At 36.2% G+C, this 21,315-nt stretch overlaps 1 protein-coding gene across 5 annotated transcripts in view; it reads right to left on the bottom strand.

Annotated features, from left to right (window-relative positions):
- Positions 1 to 16,222: 16,222 nt before the first annotated feature.
- LOC123813229 (cytohesin 1 interacting protein) overlaps positions 16,223 to 21,315 on the bottom strand; it is a 63,897-nt gene continuing 58,804 nt past the window's right edge. For all 5 annotated transcript variants that reach the window (XM_045830234.1, XM_045830261.1, XM_045830252.1 and 2 more), the window contains one exon: positions 16,223 to 19,597. In XM_045830234.1, the coding sequence (XP_045686190.1) occupies positions 19,131 to 19,597 (467 nt within the window). In that variant the 3' untranslated portion in view covers positions 16,223 to 19,130. The remainder of the gene's footprint in view (positions 19,598 to 21,315) is intronic.

Raw genomic sequence — 21,315 nt, 5'->3', positions numbered from 1 at the left:
AAATAAATAAAATCTTTAAAAAAAAGAAAAGGAAAGGAAATATTTCTTCAAATCAAAGTGAATTGCTTAGATTAACAATTATGCAATTTCATTTATTATGTCTGATTTAATGTCATAAGTGAAGTTCTTTGCACTTTTTTCCAAAAGGGTTTATGAAAAATAATGAACATTTTTCTAAATCTTGTCTGAGTTAGATGGCCTTTATATAGGCACTTAAAATATTTGAATATCCTTTTTTAACCCTCATTTCAGTATAATATATAATATATATCTTATATATAAGATAATATATATATTATCCTGACAGTCTATTAAGATATATATTATATATAATATATTATATATAACATATATACCCATATATATAAGATATATATAAGATATATATAAGATAATATATATATTATCCTGAAATATATATATCTTTTGTTTAATTACAGTTGTTCCCATTTTTCCTCAGTTGCTCTCCCCTGCCCTGCACACATCTCTGCTCCCACAGTCAGTCCTGACCCTATAGTCCATGTCCATGAGTCCTTTATACATGTTCCTTGACTGGACATTTCCCTTATTTCCCCCATTCTCCCCCTTCCCCTGCCCTTCTGGTTACTGTCAGTTTGTTCTTTACTTCCAGGTCTGTGGATCTATTTTTCTCCTTTGTTTTGTTGATTAGGGTCCACTTATAGGTGAGATCATGTGGTATTTGTCTTTCACTGCCTGGCTTATTTCACTTAGCATAATGCTCTGCAATTCCATTTGTGCTGTAATGAAGGGGTAGTATTCCACCGTGTAAATATACCACAGTTTTTTGATCCACTCACTTACTGATGGGCACTTAGACTGTTTCTAACACTTGGCTATTGTAAATAACGCTGCTATAAACATTGGGGTGCACAGGTTCTTTTGAATTGATGTCTCAGGATTTTTAGGGTATAATCCCAGCAGTGGAATCACTGGGTCAAAATGCCTTTCCATTTTTACTTTTTTAAGAAAATTCCATACTGTCTTCCACAGTGAGTACACCAGTCTGCATTCCCACCAACAGTGCACTAGGGTTCCCTTTTCTCCACAACCTCAACAGCATTTGTTTGTTGATTTGTTAATGATGGCCATTCTGACCCATGTGAAGTGGTATCACTTTGTGGTTTTAATTCACATCTCTCATGGCTAGTGATGTTGAACATCCTTTCATTTGTCTCTGGATCCTCTGTATGTCCTCCATGGAGAAGTATCTGCTCAGGTTCTTTGCCCATTTTTTAATTGGGTTGTTTTTCTTCTTGGTGTGGAGTCATGTGAGTTCTTTATATATTTTTGAGATCAAACCCTTGTCTTAGGTGTAACTGACAAATATGTCTGCCCATATGATCGATTCCCTTTTCATTTTGTTGATGTTTTCTTTAGCCATGCAGAAGCTTTTAAATTTGATATAGTCCTATTTGTTTATTCTTTCCTTTATATCCCTTGCACTAGGGGACATGTCAATGAAAGTATTGCTGCATGGAATATCTGAAATTTTCCTGCCTATGTTGTCCTCTAGGATTTTATGGCGTCATGACTTATAATTAAATCTTCTATTCATCTTGAGTTTTTGTGTATGGTGTAAGTTGGTGGTCTAGTTTCAGTTTTTTTTCCATGTACCTGTCCAGATCTCCCAGCACAATTTATTAAAGAGGCTATTTTTACTCCATTATATGCAATATTATATGCAATTGCCCCTCTGTCAAATAGTAATTGACCACAGAGATATGGGTTTATTTCTGGGCTTTCTATTCTGTTCCATTGATCTGTGTGTCTATTCTTATGCCAGTACCAGACTGTTTTGATTACAGTGGCCTTGTAATATAGTTTGATATCAGGTATTGTGATCTCTCCTACTTTGTTCCTCTTTCTCAAAATTGTTGAAGGTACATGGGGTCATTTGTAGTTCCATATAAATTTTTGAAATATTTGTTTTATGTCTGTGAAATATATCATTGGTATTTTGATAGGGATTGCATTGAATCTATAAATTGTTTCAGGTAGTATGGACATTTTAATGATGTTAATTCTTCCAATCTGTGAATATGATATATGCTTCCACTTATTTGTGTCTTCCTTAATTTCCTTCTTCAGTGTTCTGTAGTTTTCTGAGTATAGGTCTTTTACTTCCTTGGTTACATCTATTCCTAGGTACTTTATTTTTCTTGTTGCTATAGTAAAAGGGTTTTTTTCCTTATTTCTGTTTCTGATAGCTTGTTGGTATACAAAAATACCTTTGATTTCTGAATATTGACATTGTATCCCACTGTTTTGCCAAATTCATTTATTAGGTCGAGCAGTTTTTGATGGAGTCTATAGGGTTTTCTATGTTCACTATCATGTCATATGCAATAATAACAGTTTTACTTCCTCCTCTCCAATTTGAATGCCTTTTATTTCTTTTTCTGGTCTGATCTCTGTGGCTAGAACTTCCAATACTATGGTGAATAGAAATGGTGAATGCAAACACCCTTGTCTTGTTCCTGTTCTTAGGAGGAAAGCTTTTAGTTTTGCCTGTTGAGTATTATGTTGGCTGTAGGTTTCTTCTTTATGGCCTTTATTATGTTGAGGTATGCTTGCTGTACTCCCACTTTGCTGAGTGTTTTTATTGTAAATGGCGTTGTACTTTATCCAATGCTTTTTCAGTATCTATTTATATGGTCGTGTGTTTTTTGTGTTTCATTTTGTTTATGTAATATATTATGTTTAGTGATTTCTGAATATTGTACCATCCTTGCATCCCTAGTATGAATCCCACTTGATTATGGTGTGTGATCTTTTTAATATATTGACAGATATGGTTTGCCAATATTTTATTAAGGATTTTAGCATCTTTGTTCATCAGAGTATTGGCCTGTATTTTCTTTCTTTGTTGTGTCTTTATCGGGTTTGGGAATTAGGATGATGCTGGCCTCAGAAAAAGAATTTGGGAGTCTTTCTTCTTCTTGGAATTTTTGGAATAGTTTGAGAAGGATAGGAGTTAGCTCTTCCTTAAATGTTTGGTAAAATTCTCCTGTGAAGCTGTCTGGCCCAGAGTTTTTGTGTGCTGGTAGTTTTTTTATTACTACTTCAATTTCACTAGCTGTTATTGGTCTGTTCAGGCTTTCTGCTTTTTCTTGATTCAGTTTTAGAGTATTATATGTTTCTAGAAATTTGTCCATTTCTCCAAGGCTTTCAAATTTCTTGGCATACAGTTGTTCGTAGTACTTTCTTACAATCCTTTGTACAGTATTTTGTCATGCATAATGTGTGTTTTTTGTCCAAGTTTTTTAGGGAAAAAATTAGTATACATGGGTAGTACTAATTCTATATCTATATAAATGTTTTTAATTCTTTTATTTATGCTTATGCACTAAAAGGATACTTCTAGAAAGCAATATCTGTAAACAAACTAATACCCTGGTATATGATCATTGATTTTGTTTCTAAATATAAATGAATAAGTAATTGAATTAAAAAATTAAAATGAAAGATTTTTTTTCTGAAAGTTTGGACCAAAAATATGGGTGTTCTTTATGCATGACAAAATATAGCATTTCTGTGGTATGGGTTATAATTTCTCCTCTTTCATTTCTGATTTTATTTATTTGAGTCCTCTCTCTCTTTTTTTTTTTTTTTTGATGGGTCTGGTTAAAGGCTTGTCAATCTTGTTTATCTTTTCAAAGAACCAACTCTTGTATTCATTGATATTTGAATTGTTCTTTTAGTCTATGTCATTTAATTCTGCTCTGATCTTGAGTATATCCTTCCTTCTACTCCATGTGGGTTTTGTTTGTTCTTGTTCCTCCAGTCTTAAAGTAGTAGGATTAGGTTGTTTATTTGAAATGTGTCTCTCTTTTTTAGGTAGGCCTGTATTGTTATGAACTTCCCTCCCAGCACTGCCTTCACTGTGTCCCACAGATTTGGGGCTGCTGTGTGTTCATTTTCATTTGTTTCCAGAAATTTTTTTATTTCTTTCTTGATCTTATTGTTGAAGCATTCATTGCTTAATAACATGTTATTCAATCTCCATGAATTTGACTGTTTTTGAGTTTTTTCCTTTAGGTTGGTTTCTAGTTTCAAGCCATTGTGATCTGAGAAAATGCTTGATATGATTTCGATTTTCTTGAATTTGTTGGGGCTTGTTTTGTGTCCTGTCATGTGGTCTATCTTTTAAAATGTTTCATGTGCAGTTGAAAAAAATTGTATTTTGCTTCTTTGGGATGAAAGGTTCTTTAGATATCAGTTAAGTCCATTTGGTCTAGAGTGTTGTTCAGTGCCACAATAGCCTTGTTGATATTTTGTTCAGAAGACCTATTCATTGTTGAAAGTGAGGTGTTAAAATTCCCTAGTGTAAGTGTGTTGCTGTCTATATCTTTCTTGAAGTCTTCCAAGATTTTCCTTATATATTTGGGTGCTCCTATTTCGGGTGCACATATGTTTACAATGTTTATGTCTGCTTGATGGATTCTTCCCTTGAGTATTATGAGAATGCCTTAAGTAAATGTCCTTCTGTGTCTCTTTTTATGGCCTTTGTTTTGAAATCTATTTTGTCAGATATAAGTATTGCTACCCTGGCTTTTTTTTTCTGTTCATTTGTTTGGAATATTTTTTTCCATCCTTTCATTTTCAGCCTGTATAGGTCTTTTGTTTTGAGGTGGGTCTCTTATGGGCAACATATATGTAGATCATGTTTTCTTATCCATTCATGTACCCTATGTCTTTGATTGGAGCATTTAAGGTACTTAAATGATTAGGTACTTAATTGATAAGGTAGTTATTCATTGCCATTTTTTCCTTTGTACTTGTGTTCTTCTTTCTCACTTTTTTTCTTCATTTTCTTAAAATCGTCCCTTTTGCATGCCTTACAGTGCTGATCTGGTGGAGGTGTATTCTTCTAGCCTTCTTTTGTCTAGGAAGATCCTTATTTGGCCTTCCATTTAAATGGGTAGAGTAGTCAGTTTCAGGCCTTTGCTTTTCATTACTTGGAGTATATCTTGCCATTCCCTCTGGCTTATACTGTTTCTGTTGAGAAATCAGCTGCTACCCTTATTGGGGCTCCCTCATATGTTACTTTCTGTTTTTCCTTTGCTGTCTTTAAGATTCTCTCTCTGTCTTGGAATTTTGCCATTTTAATCAGGATATGTCTTGGAGTAGGCCTCTTTTGGTTCATCTTTATTGGGACCCTCTGTGCTTCCTGGACTTGAATGACTTTTTCTTTCATCAAGTTAGGAATTTTCTGTCATTAGTTTTTCAAACAGGTTCTCTATCATTTGCTCTTCTTCTCTTTTTGGTACCCCTATTATACAGATATTATTATGTGCCATGTTGTCATTCAGCTCCCTTAACCCCTCTTCATTCTTTTTGAGTCTTTTGTTGTTGCTGTTGTTGTTGTTGTTGTTTTCACTCTGGGAATTTTTTTCTATCTTTTCCTCCAGCTCACTGATTTGATCCTCTGTCTTATCTGACCTGATTTTAATTCCTTCCACTTTGTTTTTCATTTCAGATATTGTGTTTTTTATTTCCTCCTTGCTCTTATTGATAGTTCCTATGTACTTTTTCATGCTGGTGTAGTTTGTAGTAAGTTCCTTGAATGTTCCTTGGAGTTCTTTGAAGTTCTCACTGAGCTCCTTGAGCATCCTTATAACCATTATTTTTTAACTCAATGTCTAATAGTTTGGTTATCTCAGTTTCATTTATCAGTCTTTATTCCTCCTTTCCTTCTGATTGGTGGTTATTTCTTTGTCTCCCCATTTTAGGTGACTCATCTTGCTTGTTTCAGCTTGTTATATTGATCTGCTTTCAGTCCCTGTCTTCATGGTGTGATCTTCTGTGGTAGGAGACCTGTGGGACTCAGTGATGCTCAGTTGCTCAGCTGAGCTTGATACTCTTGCACTGCCCTTTATGTGGGCTCTCTGGTTGTAATTGGGTTTTGATTGTTGTTGGGTCATTCTTTTGTGGGTTCTTCCCTCCAGCTGACTGACTGAGATTCACTCCTCCCTCCACATCTTGTATACTGTTGTCCAGGTGCTGCCAGAACAAAAAACCAAACAGCCCAGGAAAAAGACTCACACCTGAAAAAATAACCCCCACCCACAATTACACTGTCAATGGCAAATGAGCCAATATTAATAAAGGTGTAAAGATATTAAAACTATTATAAGAAAAGGAAAACAAGTATGAAATGACTAACTGAAAGAAAAGATATTTTATGAGGGTAGAGGAAGGGGCAATAATAAGAGTAGGGAATAGAGACAAGGCAAAATGGAAAAAAAAATAAAATTTACTTAATAACTAAAAAAGGGAACGGGAAAGGTGGAATGGAGTAAGAGAAGTGAAGCATATATTGTTAGGTTTTAAAACTGAAATTTCAAAATATATATAATATATATTTCATATATTATATTTGTATATTATATTTATGTTCTCTCTATATGTATCTATATAGAGATGATATAGATAGATATAGATATACATATACACATACATATACATATAGATATATACAGAAAAAGAGAGGGAAACAGACAACCACAACAAACAGATTATATATATGTGTGTGTGTGTGTGTGTATATATATATATACTAAATTGCAGAAAAAGCTCCACCACAGAAATATTGACAACCAATGAGCTAAGATTTATATAGGTGGGATGGGAATAAGGGGGCAAAAGGAAAGACAGAAGAGTTTAAGAAATGTGTAGAGGAAAGAGAAGTTGTTTTGAGAGGATATAGGGAGAAGGAATATTAAGAGTGCAAGATGAAAATCAAGCTAAGACAGGGAAAAATTGATGTTTAAAGTGAAAAAAGGAAAGGGCAGGAGGAAGGCAAAATGGAATAGGAGAGGGGAACAGTGAAATTTGAGATTTGAAATACAAAGATACTCACTATCTAGAAATAGGAATGAAGAACTGCAACAACAACCACCTTATCCACAAGCTACCAGCAAAGATTGATAAAGTGGAGAGAGAATAAATGTATTTTAAGAATGTGAGAAATAATGTGAGAGGACTAATGACAATCACAAATCATTTTGAGAGGCTGGAGGGGGAAGTAATAGTAAGAGTGCAAAATAGAAATATCATAGCAAGAGAGAAGATAGAATTTAAAACAAATACAAAGAGAGAGGAACAAAGGTATGGAGCAAGAGAAGAGCAATATATGAGATTTGAAATAAACTATATTGTAAAACCCGATGCTATGTTATGCCCAGACTTGAAGGATATGAAATGAACATTAAACAGCTATGCCAGAGAGAAGATAGTGCCTTGTTGTGCCTATCTCTATTTTCTCTGCTCTGCTGGGTTTCATTAATTGGGGCCTAAGGAGTTGTCTGCAGCATGTAGTATCTGGAGACTAGTGTCTAAAGAAGGGCCCTATCAATGCTTTTTCTTCTTTCCCCTGAGGAAATGTACACAGCAGGAAACTCCTGAACCTGGCCTCACCAAGCCAGATTCTGTAATCCAACAGGTGGGGGGTCAGGTTTGTCTGTGAAGGTTCTGGCTGGCTGCAGCAAATCTCAGGCATTCAGCTCCTGCCTTCCAGACCTGAGCCTGCTGCTCTCTCACAGGTTTGACCCTAATTCTCCACTCTGAGCTGCTTTCTACTCCAGAGCCATGCTGGGTCAGGTCTTCCCCTTCCTTCATTGTATTCTCTGCATCTGTTGGGAACCGCCCTGCCTGGTTTCATAAACTATAACCCCCACCAAGGCTAAGGCTGGGTTAGCGACCTTGGGACTGGAAGCCAGTAAGGAGACAAAAGCTTATCTCCCTGGCAGGAGCACCACTTCTGCTCCTTTTACTTCATCCATAACTGGGCCCCAGTGTTTGGTCAGTTAGCCAATGACAGGCAAGATTCCCCAAGGGGGGAACGATCTAAGACAGGCACGATCATGTGGGAGGCCCCCAAGGAACGACTTGGGGCTATAGCAAAAGGGGGTGATGGACCCTCACCCCTCGGCTTTGACAAAGCCTGAATCCTCATTCTGTCTGCAAGAAGTCTCCTAATCTCTTGGCTGCCTTACTTTCCCTCCCTGCCTGACTTAAGCCTGAAACAATGACAGAGGGTGGTATAGCCCTGTGCTGGAAAGGGAAGGTCCCCCAGGCAATCATGCCTAAGAAAGAATATGTAAAATCCTGTGAAACCAACTTTGTTTAGAATGCTCTCAATTAAATGATAAGGGTTCAAGCAAGAAGTAAGTTTGTTCCTCAAAGTTTTACAGCTCTTTAGTTATTTGACCCTGACTCAAAATAGGTCCTCAGAGTTCTTTGTTATCTATTGTTTGAACCCTACTGCCTGACAATGATTAATGAGCTTTATCTGTATTCCTGTGCAAATGAACCCAATAAAAGCCCATTGAGGAACAAAATCCTGGCCCTTCTCCTTTGAGAGATCGGCCACGTTTCCTCCCCAAGCAGATCATGTCTTGGTAGATTTATTCTCATCCATGGTGGCCAGGGGACCCTGCAGGCAGAGCCCTCCCACATGCCTCTTGAGTTTTTGGTTAGCAAAACCACTGTGCCCCTCCTGTATGCACAGATCTGTGAACCCTGGTCCCTGACAAGCCTTGGGACTTGCCTCAGCTCACATTTTAAAAGAGTTTCTGTATGGCTCCCAATCTCTAGCACCAGTCTCTGGGGGTTCTATTCTCCCTGTGCTCTCCCTCCCCCACAAAACGGTCTCTCATAGTCAGGGCTGGCCACTCCTTTCAGCACCTCTGACAATTTTAGAGTTTCTCTCTTGAACCTTCCCCAAATGGCATTGGGAAGAACCTCACAGTATACTCTAACACAATGTAGCATATCCACTACATAATGTAGTGGCAGGTACTGACCCCTACCTTCAGAAATCTTCAGCCTTGTGCATGCCTGGTCCTGCCATGCTGTTTCTGGAGCCTGTACCTACCAGGCCTTCTGTCATTACCCCAGTAGCTCGAGGGTCTTGAGCAGATCTACAGCTTCCCCTATTCTGTGCAGCCAGCATCCTGGACTAGGCAGCTGTTTAGTCTGGTCTGCTTAGAAAGCTCAAGCCATCATCCCCCCAGGAGCCCCACTGGTGGGCTGATTCCTGCATACTTCTGCTCACTCCCCACTCTCTCATCTGTGGACATGCTCACTCACAGATGCTTTCCCTCACTCTCCACTCTGTGTTCTGACTTCAAATCTAGTCAGTGTCTGAGCAGATGAACAGAGCTGCCAGTTAATCTGCCACCATCTTGGATCCTCCAGAAAGCTGTCTTATTTCAGGATATATTTGTAAGGATTTTTAGAGAGAGAGAGAAACATTGATGGAGAGAGAAACATTGATGGAGAGAGAAACATTGATTGGTTCTGTTCTGTATGCACCCTGACCAGGGATGAAACCCACAACCTTAGTATGTGCCCTGACCAAGATCAAACTTGCAAACTCTTGCTGTAGAGGACAATGCCCCCACCAACTGAACTACCCCATGAGGGCTACATTGCATATCTTTACCTTAGAATTTACCATATGCTGCTATAAATATTTATCTTCTGACAGAACTCTTAAGTATTGTCATGAGGAATTTTTATTTGTTTTGAGTTTTTAACACAGTTCCCACTGATTAGAATTGGTTCAAAATCATTCATTGACTTTTGGATGATTAAAGAAACAAACAAAAAAAATTGAACATATGTACTTGTTTGCCCACCAAAAGTCTTGTCCCTTTAATAAATATTTTCTTTATCTAGTATCTACATACATATAAAAAGGAGAATTGAACATGCCACCAATAGTAAGTTAAGTTGTGCACATAGGAAAGGCTAGTAGACAATCTCACAAAATATATCACACAATGGCATTCTTGACCAGGAGGAATTTAGTAGCGGTAAGTTTCTTCCTCACTGTTACACATTTAGAAACTTGATTCTGTCAGCTCATTATTGTTCATTGTAACCTGTTTTTCCTCTCTGGTAGCTTTTAAGATTTTCTTGTTGACTTAAGCTTTTCATGGTTTTACTATAATGCATGAGTGTAGGCTTATTTTTATTTTCCCAGCTCAAGACATAAACTTTCTGACTATAATAATGCATGGGTCTCTACCAATCCTGCTAATTCTCAATCATTGGTTCTTTAAATATTACCTCTCTCTCATTTTCTCCTTCTCCCTCTCACCTTTTCATCTTCCAGGAATGTCCATCATATGTATACTGGACCATTTCATTCTCTTCTCCACACTCTCTACCTGTTCTAATACTTTCATTTTCTTTTTATTTCTCTCTACATTAAGATAATTTCTGATATCTTTCAGCTTACAAATTTTCTCACTATCTATGTGTCATATGTTGTTCCTTGCATCATTAAATTTAATTTCAAGACAATGTATTTATAATAAAAATGTACTTATGTTTATTTAAATTCTCCAATAAATATTGATATTTTTTACTCCACTCTGGCTTCTATTACTTCTTTTTATTATCTTTAATCAACTTCCAAATCAATTATTTGGAAAAGCTGTAGATTTACAAAAAACTTGTAAAGATAGTACAGAGGGTTTCTAATATACCTTGCATTCAGTTTTGCCTATTATATTAGTATAGCACATTTGTTATAATTAATGAAACAATATTGATACATTATTATTAACTAAAGTCAATTATTTATTAATTTTTTTAACTTAATGTCCTTTTCTGCTCTAGGATGCCTTTCAAAGCACCACATTATATTCAGGCATCATGTCTACCTAGGCTTCCCTTGGCCGTAACAGTTCTCAGACTTTACTTGTTTGATGACCTTGACAGTTTTAAGAAGCACTGGTTGGTATTTTGTAGAATTTCTCTTGTGATTTGTCTGATATGTTCTTGTTATTAGACACAGGTTGTGGGTTTAGGAAGGAAGACCACAGAGATAAAATGCCATTCTCTCTACATCATATCGAACATATATTATCAACATGACCTGCACTATTGATGTTGACCTTGATCACCTGTCTGAATAGTGTTTGCTGGGCATCTCTGCTGTGGAGGTACCTTCTTTCTCCCCTTTCTATGATACACTTCATGGAAAGAAGTCACCATGTTTAAGGAATGGGGAACTATACTCCATCTCCTCGAGGCTGCAGTATCTACAAAACTTGCTTGGAATTCTTCTCCATAGGAGATTTGTCTCTTCGCCCCATTTATTATTTATTCAATCATTTATTTATAGCAGTATACATGGACTCATGCATGGATATTTATGTTATATTTGGGTTACAATCTAATGCTCTTTTATTTATTTTGTTGCTCAAACTGTGGCATACATGGCCATTGGAAGCTCATTCAGTTGGCTTCTGTGTCCCTTTGCTACATTCCCATCATTGTGAAATTTTGTTTTGTTTTTGTTTTTTTAAATACTTCCTTATATTGTGGCACCACAAAATACTCCATGCTATTCTTGTACATTTTATGCCCCAGTCATAGAATCAGTCATTTCTCCATGGAACCCTTGTTTCTTTTATTGGAGAGTAGAATTAGAAACCAAAATCTTGTTGTTAAGAGTGCTCATTACTACCAGGGTATCAATGCTTCTAAGACTTCTCGGCTGACAGAACAAATTAATATATGTGTATATATTATCCCATATATATAACATATCCACAGATATTTTTCTGTGTAGTCTGTATCTACATTAAGCTAATATTGAATGCACGCTGATGTTTTCAACTCTAATCCACTTCGACGTGGATTATTCTAGCCTCTCCCATTGCTTATCTGTAAACTTCCACTCCAACAGTAAAAACCTGGCTCCCATCATCAGTCATTCATTTATCAACAGTTTGATTCCAGTATACAGGTAAAACAGGATCAGAATGGTTAACTGGAACCCCATGGGAAACAACTTTTTCCAATAGAGTACAATGTTTATGTTTAATTTAAAAGACTCCAATCATTTTCAAATTTACTTAGCTCAGCTCCTTTTCCTTCTACTTTCTTAAGTAGGTTGTTTCATAATTAGTAATACAGTTAGTTTGTTTTTTCACATTCTGCATTCCATCCTGGGATTCCCCCAACCTACTAAGTGGGTTTTGGTAATTTGCATTTATTAAGAGTCATGCTTTGTGCCGCAAACTTCTATAGGTTTTGACAAATGCATAGGGTTATGTATACATGATTACAATATTATACACAATAGTTTTACCACTCTCTTCTCAGTCCTTTTATGCTGCCATATCATCCACAGACTGAATCGCTTAACCAACAGAAACCTACTTTCTGACAGATCTGGATGCTGGTTCGGGTTCCAGTCCAAGATCAGCTTTCCAGCAGAGTTCAGTCTCTGATGAGGTTTTTCTTCCTGGCTTTCAAATGGCTACTGTGTCTTCCAATGGCCATCCTTAACCTAAAGACTCTGCTAGGCAGTAAGCCTCCAAAACTGTGAAAAAATAAATTTCTTTTGTTCAAGCCACTCAGTCTGCAATATTTTGTTTCAGTAGCCCATGCAGACTAAGACAACTCTGTAAAACTTGCCAGTGTTCCATCTATTTAACCTTCTACACATACGTACATACACACACCATTCCACCCTACACTCAAACCTCTGAAAACCTCTGATTTCTTTACTCTTCTATAGTATTGTCTCCTTCAGAATGTCATATGAATGTAAACATATAATATATAGCCCTTTCAGACTAGCTTCTTTCACTTAGCAGCAGGTATTTAAGATTTATCATGTCTTTTCCTGGCTTGATTGCTCATTTCTTAGTGATTAAATAATATACTGTTGTATGGATATACCACAGTTTGTTTGTTTATTCATTAACCTATTAAGGGACATTTTAGTTGCTTCCAATATTTGGTGATTATAAATAAAACTGACACAAATATTTGTGTGTGGGTTTTGTGTGAAAATAAGTTTTCAAATCAGTTAAATGGCTACGAGTGTGATTGCTATATCATACTAACCATATGGCTTTTTAAAAAAACTGCCAAAATGCCTTCCCAAGTGGCTGTACTATTTTATATTCCCACAGCAATGAAAGAGCTTTCCTATTGCTTGGCATCTTTGCAGCAATTGGTGTACATAGTTTTCTTATTGTTGTTGAAATTTTAGTCATCCTAACAGCCATGTAGTAATATCTCATTGTTATTTTAATTTGAAAATTCCCAATGACAAATGAACTCTTTTGAGCTCTTTTAATGAACTTATTTGCCATCTATATCATCTATGTATCTATTACCTTTGGAGATGTGTTTATTCATGTCTTTTGAACATATTTTAATTAGGTTGTTTGTGTCCTCTTGTTATTTTAAAGTTCCTTTTCATAGTTTGAATACAAGTCATTTTACAAGTGTGTTTTGCAAAAATTCTATCGTCTATGACTTTTCTTTTGATTCTCTTAGCAGTATCTTTCTCCAAGCAGAAGTTTTAAATTTTAATAAAGTCCAATATATCAACTTTTTTCCATGAATCATACTTTCATTGTACTTAAAAATTCATCACCAAATCCCAATGACATCTAGACTTTTTCCTATGTTATCTTCTAGAAGTCTTATAATTGTATGTTTTACATATAAGTCTATGATTCAACTTTGAGCTAATTTTGTGAAATGTGTAAAGTTTTGCATATGGATGTCCAATTGTTCCAGAACCATTTGTTGAAAACCCTATCCTTTCTTCATTTAACTGCTTTTACTCCTTTGTCAAAGATCAGTCACTGACTATATTTATGTGGGTCTATTTCAAAGCATTCTGTTATGTTTCAAATATCTACATATCTATTTATTTTTTGCCCAACAATGCTGCCTTAACTTTGTAGATTTATTGAAAGTCTAGAAATTGGGCATTGTGATTTCTCCAACCTCTTCTTCTACCTTCTCCTCGAGTTTTACATTGGCTATTTAAGGTCTTTTGTATTGCCATAAAAAATTTAGGATCAGTTTGTCAACATCTACAAAACAGTTTGCTGGAATTTTCATTAGCATTTTCCTAAATCTATAGGTTAAGTTTGGAAGAATATAGAGTATCTCTTTATTTATTTAGATTTTCTTATATCTATTTCATCAGTTTTAGTGATTTCCCTATATAGATCCTGCATATATATATATATTTAGGATTGTATCTAAGTATTTCATTTTGAGGGTAAATGGCATGATTTAATTTCAAATCATACTTGTTCATTGTTAGTACACAAGAAATCATTTGACTTTTGTATAATTTGTATCTTGTGACCTTGCTATACTTACTTGTTAGATCCAGGATTTTTGTTGTTTTTGATTCTTCAGGGTTTGCCACATAGAGAACCATGTCATTTGCAATGAAAAACAGTTTTATTTCTTCCTTCTCAACTTATATGCCTTTTATTTCCTTTCCTTGTCTTAGTGTACTAACTAGGATTTCTAGTGTAATGGTAAATAGAAATAGTGAGAGGACATCCTTGGTTTGTACCTGATCTTAGAAAGAAAGCATCCAGTTTCTTACTAACATGATATTAGCTATCGTTTTTTTGTAGATGTTCTTTATCAAGCTTTGAGAGATCTGTCCTCTATTCTTAAGGGATATTTATACGTGTCCAAACTGCTTTATTTCTCAAGTTATGACAGTTCTGTTATTTGCCATATCTCTAGAACTTTGCTCATCATGATTGATTTCCTTTTATGCTTTATAATTTTGATTATGAGTTTCATTTTTTTAATTCCTGTCCTCTGCTCACAAAGATGCACTAATATAGAAATGATAAAGTCCAGCATGCCAATCACTGTACATTTATATTCCCTGAGCAGAATTTGAAAGCAAGTAACTATTTGTTAACTCTTCAATATTCTTTTATTTTTTCTTTTTTTTTGCTTTATTTTTATTGTCTACACTATTATAGAGGTTCCCATTTCCCTCCCCTTTGCCCATGTCCCCCTCGCCCTACTTTCCTCTGGCTATCACCACACCATTGTTGTCTTTGCCTAGGGGTCAGGCATATATATTCTTTAATATTCCCCTAAAATCTTCTATCATTTCATGCACCTGGGAGACAAAGTTGGGAGTTACTAATAGATCTGGATTCAGTTTCCTACTCAGCTTTTTGGCTAGTTATACAATCTTGATCAGGCTATTTAATTTCAAAGATCTATAGTCTTGCCATTTCTTTATAGAACAATTTAAAATGGTAACATTCACAATTTCTTTTTACTCAAAAAAGTTTAAGCCCTGGCTGGCGTAGCTCAGTGGATTGAGCGTGGACGAGAACCAAAGTGTCCCAGGTTCGATTCCCAGCCAGGGTACATGCCTGGGTTGCAGGCCATAACCCCCAGCAACCGCACATTGATGTTTCTCTCTCTCTCTCTCTATCTCCCTCCCTTCCCTCTCTAAAAATAAGTAAATAAAAAATCTTTTTAAAAAAGTTTAGAGACACTTCTTATCTTTACATTATCAAATTTGTGAACTCCTTGGATGGTGCTGATCCCCACCTCCTGATATTCATGCCATTGCATGATTCCTGCTTCTTGTATCTAACAAAGAGAACATGGCAGTTAATAGGATGTCCCTCTGCAGTTATGTTCTGCTATACGACAAAAGTGATGGATGCCACTCCTGTAGTTACACTGCTATTATTTAAGAGTTTGTCTTGCTTGCAGCCTTTCTTTCCATTGTTGGTTTTATAACAAGCTGCTATGAATCTTATGAGTGCAAGAAAATGATTCTGACAACTGGAGGAAGTTTAGTAGTAAATCCTTTTCCTAGTCAATCCTCCAGGCAAGAACTCAGTCCTGGGTGACACCTTGATTGCAGCCTTGTGAGACCCTGAGCTACTCTTGGCCCATACTCCTGACCCACAGGCTTTGAGACAAGTTTTAAGCCTCTAAGTTTGTACTAATTTGTTAAATAACAATAGTGAGCTAGCATAAGTGCAAAACCTCAAATAGTAGGCAGTACCTCTTAAGAACCTTGAGAGGTTCAAAGAAGTATCAAGCGTTCAACCCAGATTTTTAGTTTTTATTTTATTTTATTTTTTTAGAGAGAGGGGAAGGGAGAGAGAATGAGGGGGAGAGAAACACTGATCCATTGCCTTTCATAAGTGCCCTGACCAAGGACTGAACCCACAACCCAGGCCTGTGCCCTGATAGGAATCCAGCCTTGACATGTTGGTTTGTGGGAAGACCCCCAACCAACTGAGTCACACCAACCAGGGCTTACCCCAGATTTTTAGAAATTTGCATTTAAAACAATCATTTCATTTAAGGTAGGTAGGGAAAGAGATACAGATACAGATGATGGAGACAGAGAGAGAAAAAGTTCTGACACTGAATAATAGCACACTTTATTTCAGAAACATATCAAATTTTTTATTGCCCATAGTTCTGTAGGAAATTGATATAAATTACCAGTAATTTTGTGATCTAAATAATTCAATCATTATTATGTATTATTTACTGTCCTTAGATTATATACATCCATAAATACTTATACTTTACAATCAGTACACATAAACTGTGTCCACATTTGATTTCTTCAGTGCAAAGAAATCAAACATTAAAATTATAAACTATAATTTTAATACTCTTGCATCAAGCAACTAAGACATAAAAGTATCACAGAGTAGAAAGTGAAGAATAAAATTGTATTTCAAAAAATATTATTTCCACCTGTTTGACATGGCAGTGCTCCTTTAACCACATGACAAAAGCAATTCCCAATATCCATGATTCAAATCTTGTTTAGCAATGCTGTACTAGAAAATACATTTTCATAACAAATTGTCAATTAATGAAATTCACCAATCTTACATGTATGACAAGTTTGAGGGTTAGAAAAACACTTCACTTTTCAATTCTTTTCTTAGCAAATTGCATCAAAGCATGTCATTGTTTCATCAGATCAGAGAAATGAAAGCCAAAGCCCTACTGAGACCACATTCAGCCTGAAAAGTAATGTTGTGAAAATTTACCCACATTTCCACTAAATAACTAGTTTTCTCACAACTTGTGAACACACAAAACATATCATGCCCTTCCTTCCTGTACTTTGGTTTTAAAAAGTGCTTTTCTTTATTTCCAGAACAAAGCTAACTCTTGACACTAATTCTATGTATCACAGACTATAGTGGAACTTGCTCTGCCCCCTTCCTGTGCCTCTTTGGGTTTGATGTTTACTGTAAGAAACAAGTATCACACTATATTCAATACTAAAAGCCACAAGAAAAGTAAATGCCCTATGGTCTGCTCTCCCAGACCTGTGGTAGTTCTTAAATCATTGTTCCATTGTAGAAGACTTTAAAGTCATCTTTCTTCATATATGTGATATTTCTTTCCCCTGAGCTCCGTGAGGTAGGATTAACAGAAAATGCTGCATTCATGCAAGCATATCTTTAACATGATAATTCTAGTCTATGATAAGAAATAAGCACTGACAGTCAGCACAACCCATTTGCAAGCCCTTGTTGAAAATAAATGTATCGCTAACCATGCAGTTATAAATGTGACTGTATCTGAAAACTTGTTTCTGGAGACCAGGAGAGTCACCCTAAGTGTGTGTCTGTTTTCCTGTTTACCAAAGACAATATCCTTAGTCCATGCCGTATCTACAATTGTACATTTTATGTATTTCTTACAGGGGTGGTATGGAGGAGTCCTGTGGCCTATGGTGATAACTGCACATAACCAGCAAAAGAGTAAGCAATATCTAGAGAGACAGAGATAACAGGCTAGAGCCAGGAAAAACTGGCTTCCAATTTCAGCCCTGGCATGACCATGGGAATTTCTCCAAATTCCTGCTCCTTTATCTATAAGCCTAACCCCTATCTACAGGGTTATTTCAGGGATCACATGAAAATCATTTTCAACCTACTAGGCATTGTTTCTGTGAAACGTGGTGCACTCTGCTTTTCATGTGAATGATTCTCAAGCAGAGACCACAGGATGTTTATGAGTTCAAAGAATTAAGAGAGCAGGTCTCGGTTAGAAATCTCTTTCATTTTTATTTCATTATTTATTTCTTACCCTACAGGCTTCCTTACCCTCTCCTCCATTTATTCTCAAATGACTCATTTTTCACTCAGTTTGTTTAAGTGCAGCAGTTCTACTCAAAGTCAACTATGAGATCTCTATTTCTCCCAAACATGCATGTGCGTGCACACACACACAACTTAAAGCCAATAAGGGCTATTTATTTCATTGTCCTGTTTATCTACTCTAGAGTATACCTAATGAGCAGCTGTATCACCAGAAGAGAAAAATTATGGACTTTAATGGGCATTGAACAAAAATGTGATTGAATGTTAGAAGTAATGTAATACTAACATAATTAATAGTCTACAGAGTGTTAAGGCAAAAACTATTTAAAATACATAACATAAAGTAAGGATTGTGGTGAAAAAATCTACAGGAGGAAAAACCTTTCCTTGACTCTAATTTTTCAAATTTTATATTTGTTTTTTAAAAATATCACAAAGCTGTAGGATCTTGAGAGGTCTAGTCTTGCCATCAAATATTTAGGCACAATAAAAAGTGAATTGAGTAAGAATACCATTTCCATCCATTTTGTTTAGGCTACCTATTAAAACAAACTTTATTATAGTTTTCCTCAGCACCCGCCTTAGACAATATCTTTCCAAGGATCTCATGAAACTTAAACCCTCATTCTACATATAGTTCCTGCTTTATTGTCACTGTGGATATGAAAAGGGCTGATGATCATCTTTGTTTATAATCCTTGATAGATTTCAACAGAAACATTCAAAATTGCCTATTTTTAAACCTCTCCAGAGGTTACTGAGTTAAAGCTTACATAAAGTTTTTATACCTACCTATTAACCTACATAATGTATTCCAAATAATTATATTGTCATTCTCTTATTTACACTTGACTCCAAAGTTCTCAATTTTTTCACATGGGTAACCTACAAAATAAATATGACTCTTGTCTTCACAGGCAGCATTAGAGTGAGCAAGCACTTGTGTTGGTTTGTCATTTGATCTAACTTACAACTTTATTTCCCTACTGTCTGCCTAGAACTTGAGCTGTTCTAGTTGAAAAATTAAGAAGCAAAAGTAATGATAGAAAAAGTTTAAATAAAGGTCACTATTGCCATGAAAAGGGATGTCAGTTTTGCAATTCATTTGTACTTTCCCACTAAGCTGGGTGGAGTTGACCTAAACAACTCCAGAAATATTTATGAAATAAGCTCATAGGGAAGGCATCCCAGCCTTCAGAAGCGACTCTCTTCCTCTTCCACAGGGCGGTGAAGGCCAGGGATGAATTTCAAGAGTTGTTTCCGGACACTTCCCTTCCTGCTTTTTCGGGGCAGGGTCCCGAACATGTTTGAGAAGTTGCTTTCCCACAAGGGAGACATGGACCCATTGCTGGCGGTACTAATGTTCCGGTTCTTCCTCGAAGATGACCTCTTCAGAAAATCATCCCCATCTTTGAGGACAAAGCACTCGTCGTCTGTGCTTGTCTGCCGGCTGAAGGCGCCCTTGCTGGAGTCCTCAGACATGCATGTCTGATAGCCGTCCTCGCTGTCCATCGTCAGGGAGCTCAGCCAGCTCTTACAACTGCTCTCACTGGAAAAGCGGTTCCGGTCCGGGAGGGCTGAGCCTGACCCTGGCAAGTTCCCAAACAAAAGTGACTCATCTATGTCCATGTTTTCCAAACTTGGGCAGTTAGCTGCATCACCTAGAATGCAGAAAACAAAGTCTACTGTGGAATGGTTCTGCCATCACTTCGACAAGGAAATACACCAACATTTCTCTTCAAAGGATATAAGAAATAGTAACGGTGAATAATATTTTTCACTGAGCCTTAACTTGCAAGAGTAAGTGACTGGTTATGAGGCCATCTGATAAAGCTTTTAGTAGGATTTCCCAAACTATTGTTCATGGCGAACCTGCCATGTAAAAGAGTTCTACGATCAGGAAAATGGTAATGCTAGATTAAATAAATTTAAACAAGCATCTTTATATGACAACAGTTTGATTCTTCTGACTCTATGCCAGTGTGACTTATACATTTTTTAAAAGATCATACCTTAAACTGAAGTGACTCTGCAACCCTTGATTAAAATTTACAGAAATGGAGTTTCAAAGAATATCCTTGGGGAAATGATGTCTTATGGATTTTCTCCATTTATTTCCTCTGATTTTTAACTACTATCTTTTAACAACTGTAAAGTTATATCATTTGAAGTATAGAGGAAACAGTTATAAAACCTGCACCTGTATGCTCATTATAGAGAACCTAAAGGTGCTTAAAACAGAAAGGATATCATCCAGCCCCAATACTCCATGTTTCTTATTAGAATTTGTAATACTTGAATGCTCTGGAATGATACTGTACCCAGAAAACAGCCCTGCCCTCAAAAAGTAACCATTCATTTGAAGAAATTAAATTTAGTATCTGCTTAGCTGAATGTTTTCATAACCTACATCTGGGTTCTCCAAACTTAAATTTTAATTGCATACCAACATCCCGTCCTCTCTTGCTCCTATACTGGCTGGTGTACTGCTAAAAGGAAGGAGAGTGTCTGTAATACTGGTCTGAGAAAGCCCCTTGGATTCAAATCACAAATCTAAAATATTGGAGAAAAAAAATTCCAGAAAGTTTCAAAAAGCAAAACTTGAATTTGCCATTGCACCAAGCACTATACTGAACCCACATAAATGAAGTGAATATAGGCACACCCTGCTGGAGCCTATATGTAAATATACATTATATGCAAATACTATAGTATTTTATAGAAGGCACTTGAGCATCCCCAGATTTTGGTATCCACAGGGGTGGATCCTGGCACCAGTCCTCCATGGATGCCAAGGGATGACTGTAACTAGACTGTAACTACTTCAAGAAAAGTAATAGAATATTGCTCATTCAGAAACAGTTTCATTTTGTGTTGATTGTTTATACTGCTGCTCTCCTTTGTCCTTGGTTGACAATATAAAAGGAGATTTTATTTTCCTTTTGATCTGTAAGGTGGAGTATGGCCAGTGCTCAGTGACTAATCATATTTTTTCCTTTTTGTTAATATAACCTACTTTATTTCATCTTGCAATGAGTTGATTAGAGAGCAGCTGTTTTGTAAAATCTCATGCCCTGAATATTTAGTCTAGGTCTAGAAAAAAGTAAACTAAAGAAGAACTCTCAAAAAACATGTACAACAATGGCTTCATGAGGAGACAGTCTCCTTGATTCTGAATGAAGGACCTCATCTCTTCAAGGCCATTTCTATAGACTCCCAGACAAAGCCCATCTTTACTCCAGAATGCTCTGAAAGTGGAAGCAAAGTTTTTCCAAACCTTCAAGTCTACAGAAATCCAAGAGGTAGCTAAATGCTGTACCTCTGTCTTACTAGCAATGTTCACACCCCAAAAAATATCTATTATAAAATTTTTAAATAA

Source organism: Phyllostomus hastatus, unplaced genomic scaffold (assembly GCF_019186645.2).
Source record: "Phyllostomus hastatus isolate PE091 unplaced genomic scaffold, TTU_PhHast_1.1 phas_contig_1, whole genome shotgun sequence".
In the NCBI taxonomy this organism is placed as follows: Eukaryota; Metazoa; Chordata; class Mammalia; order Chiroptera; family Phyllostomidae; genus Phyllostomus; species Phyllostomus hastatus.
This window is presented reverse-complemented; position numbering and strand designations above follow the sequence as displayed.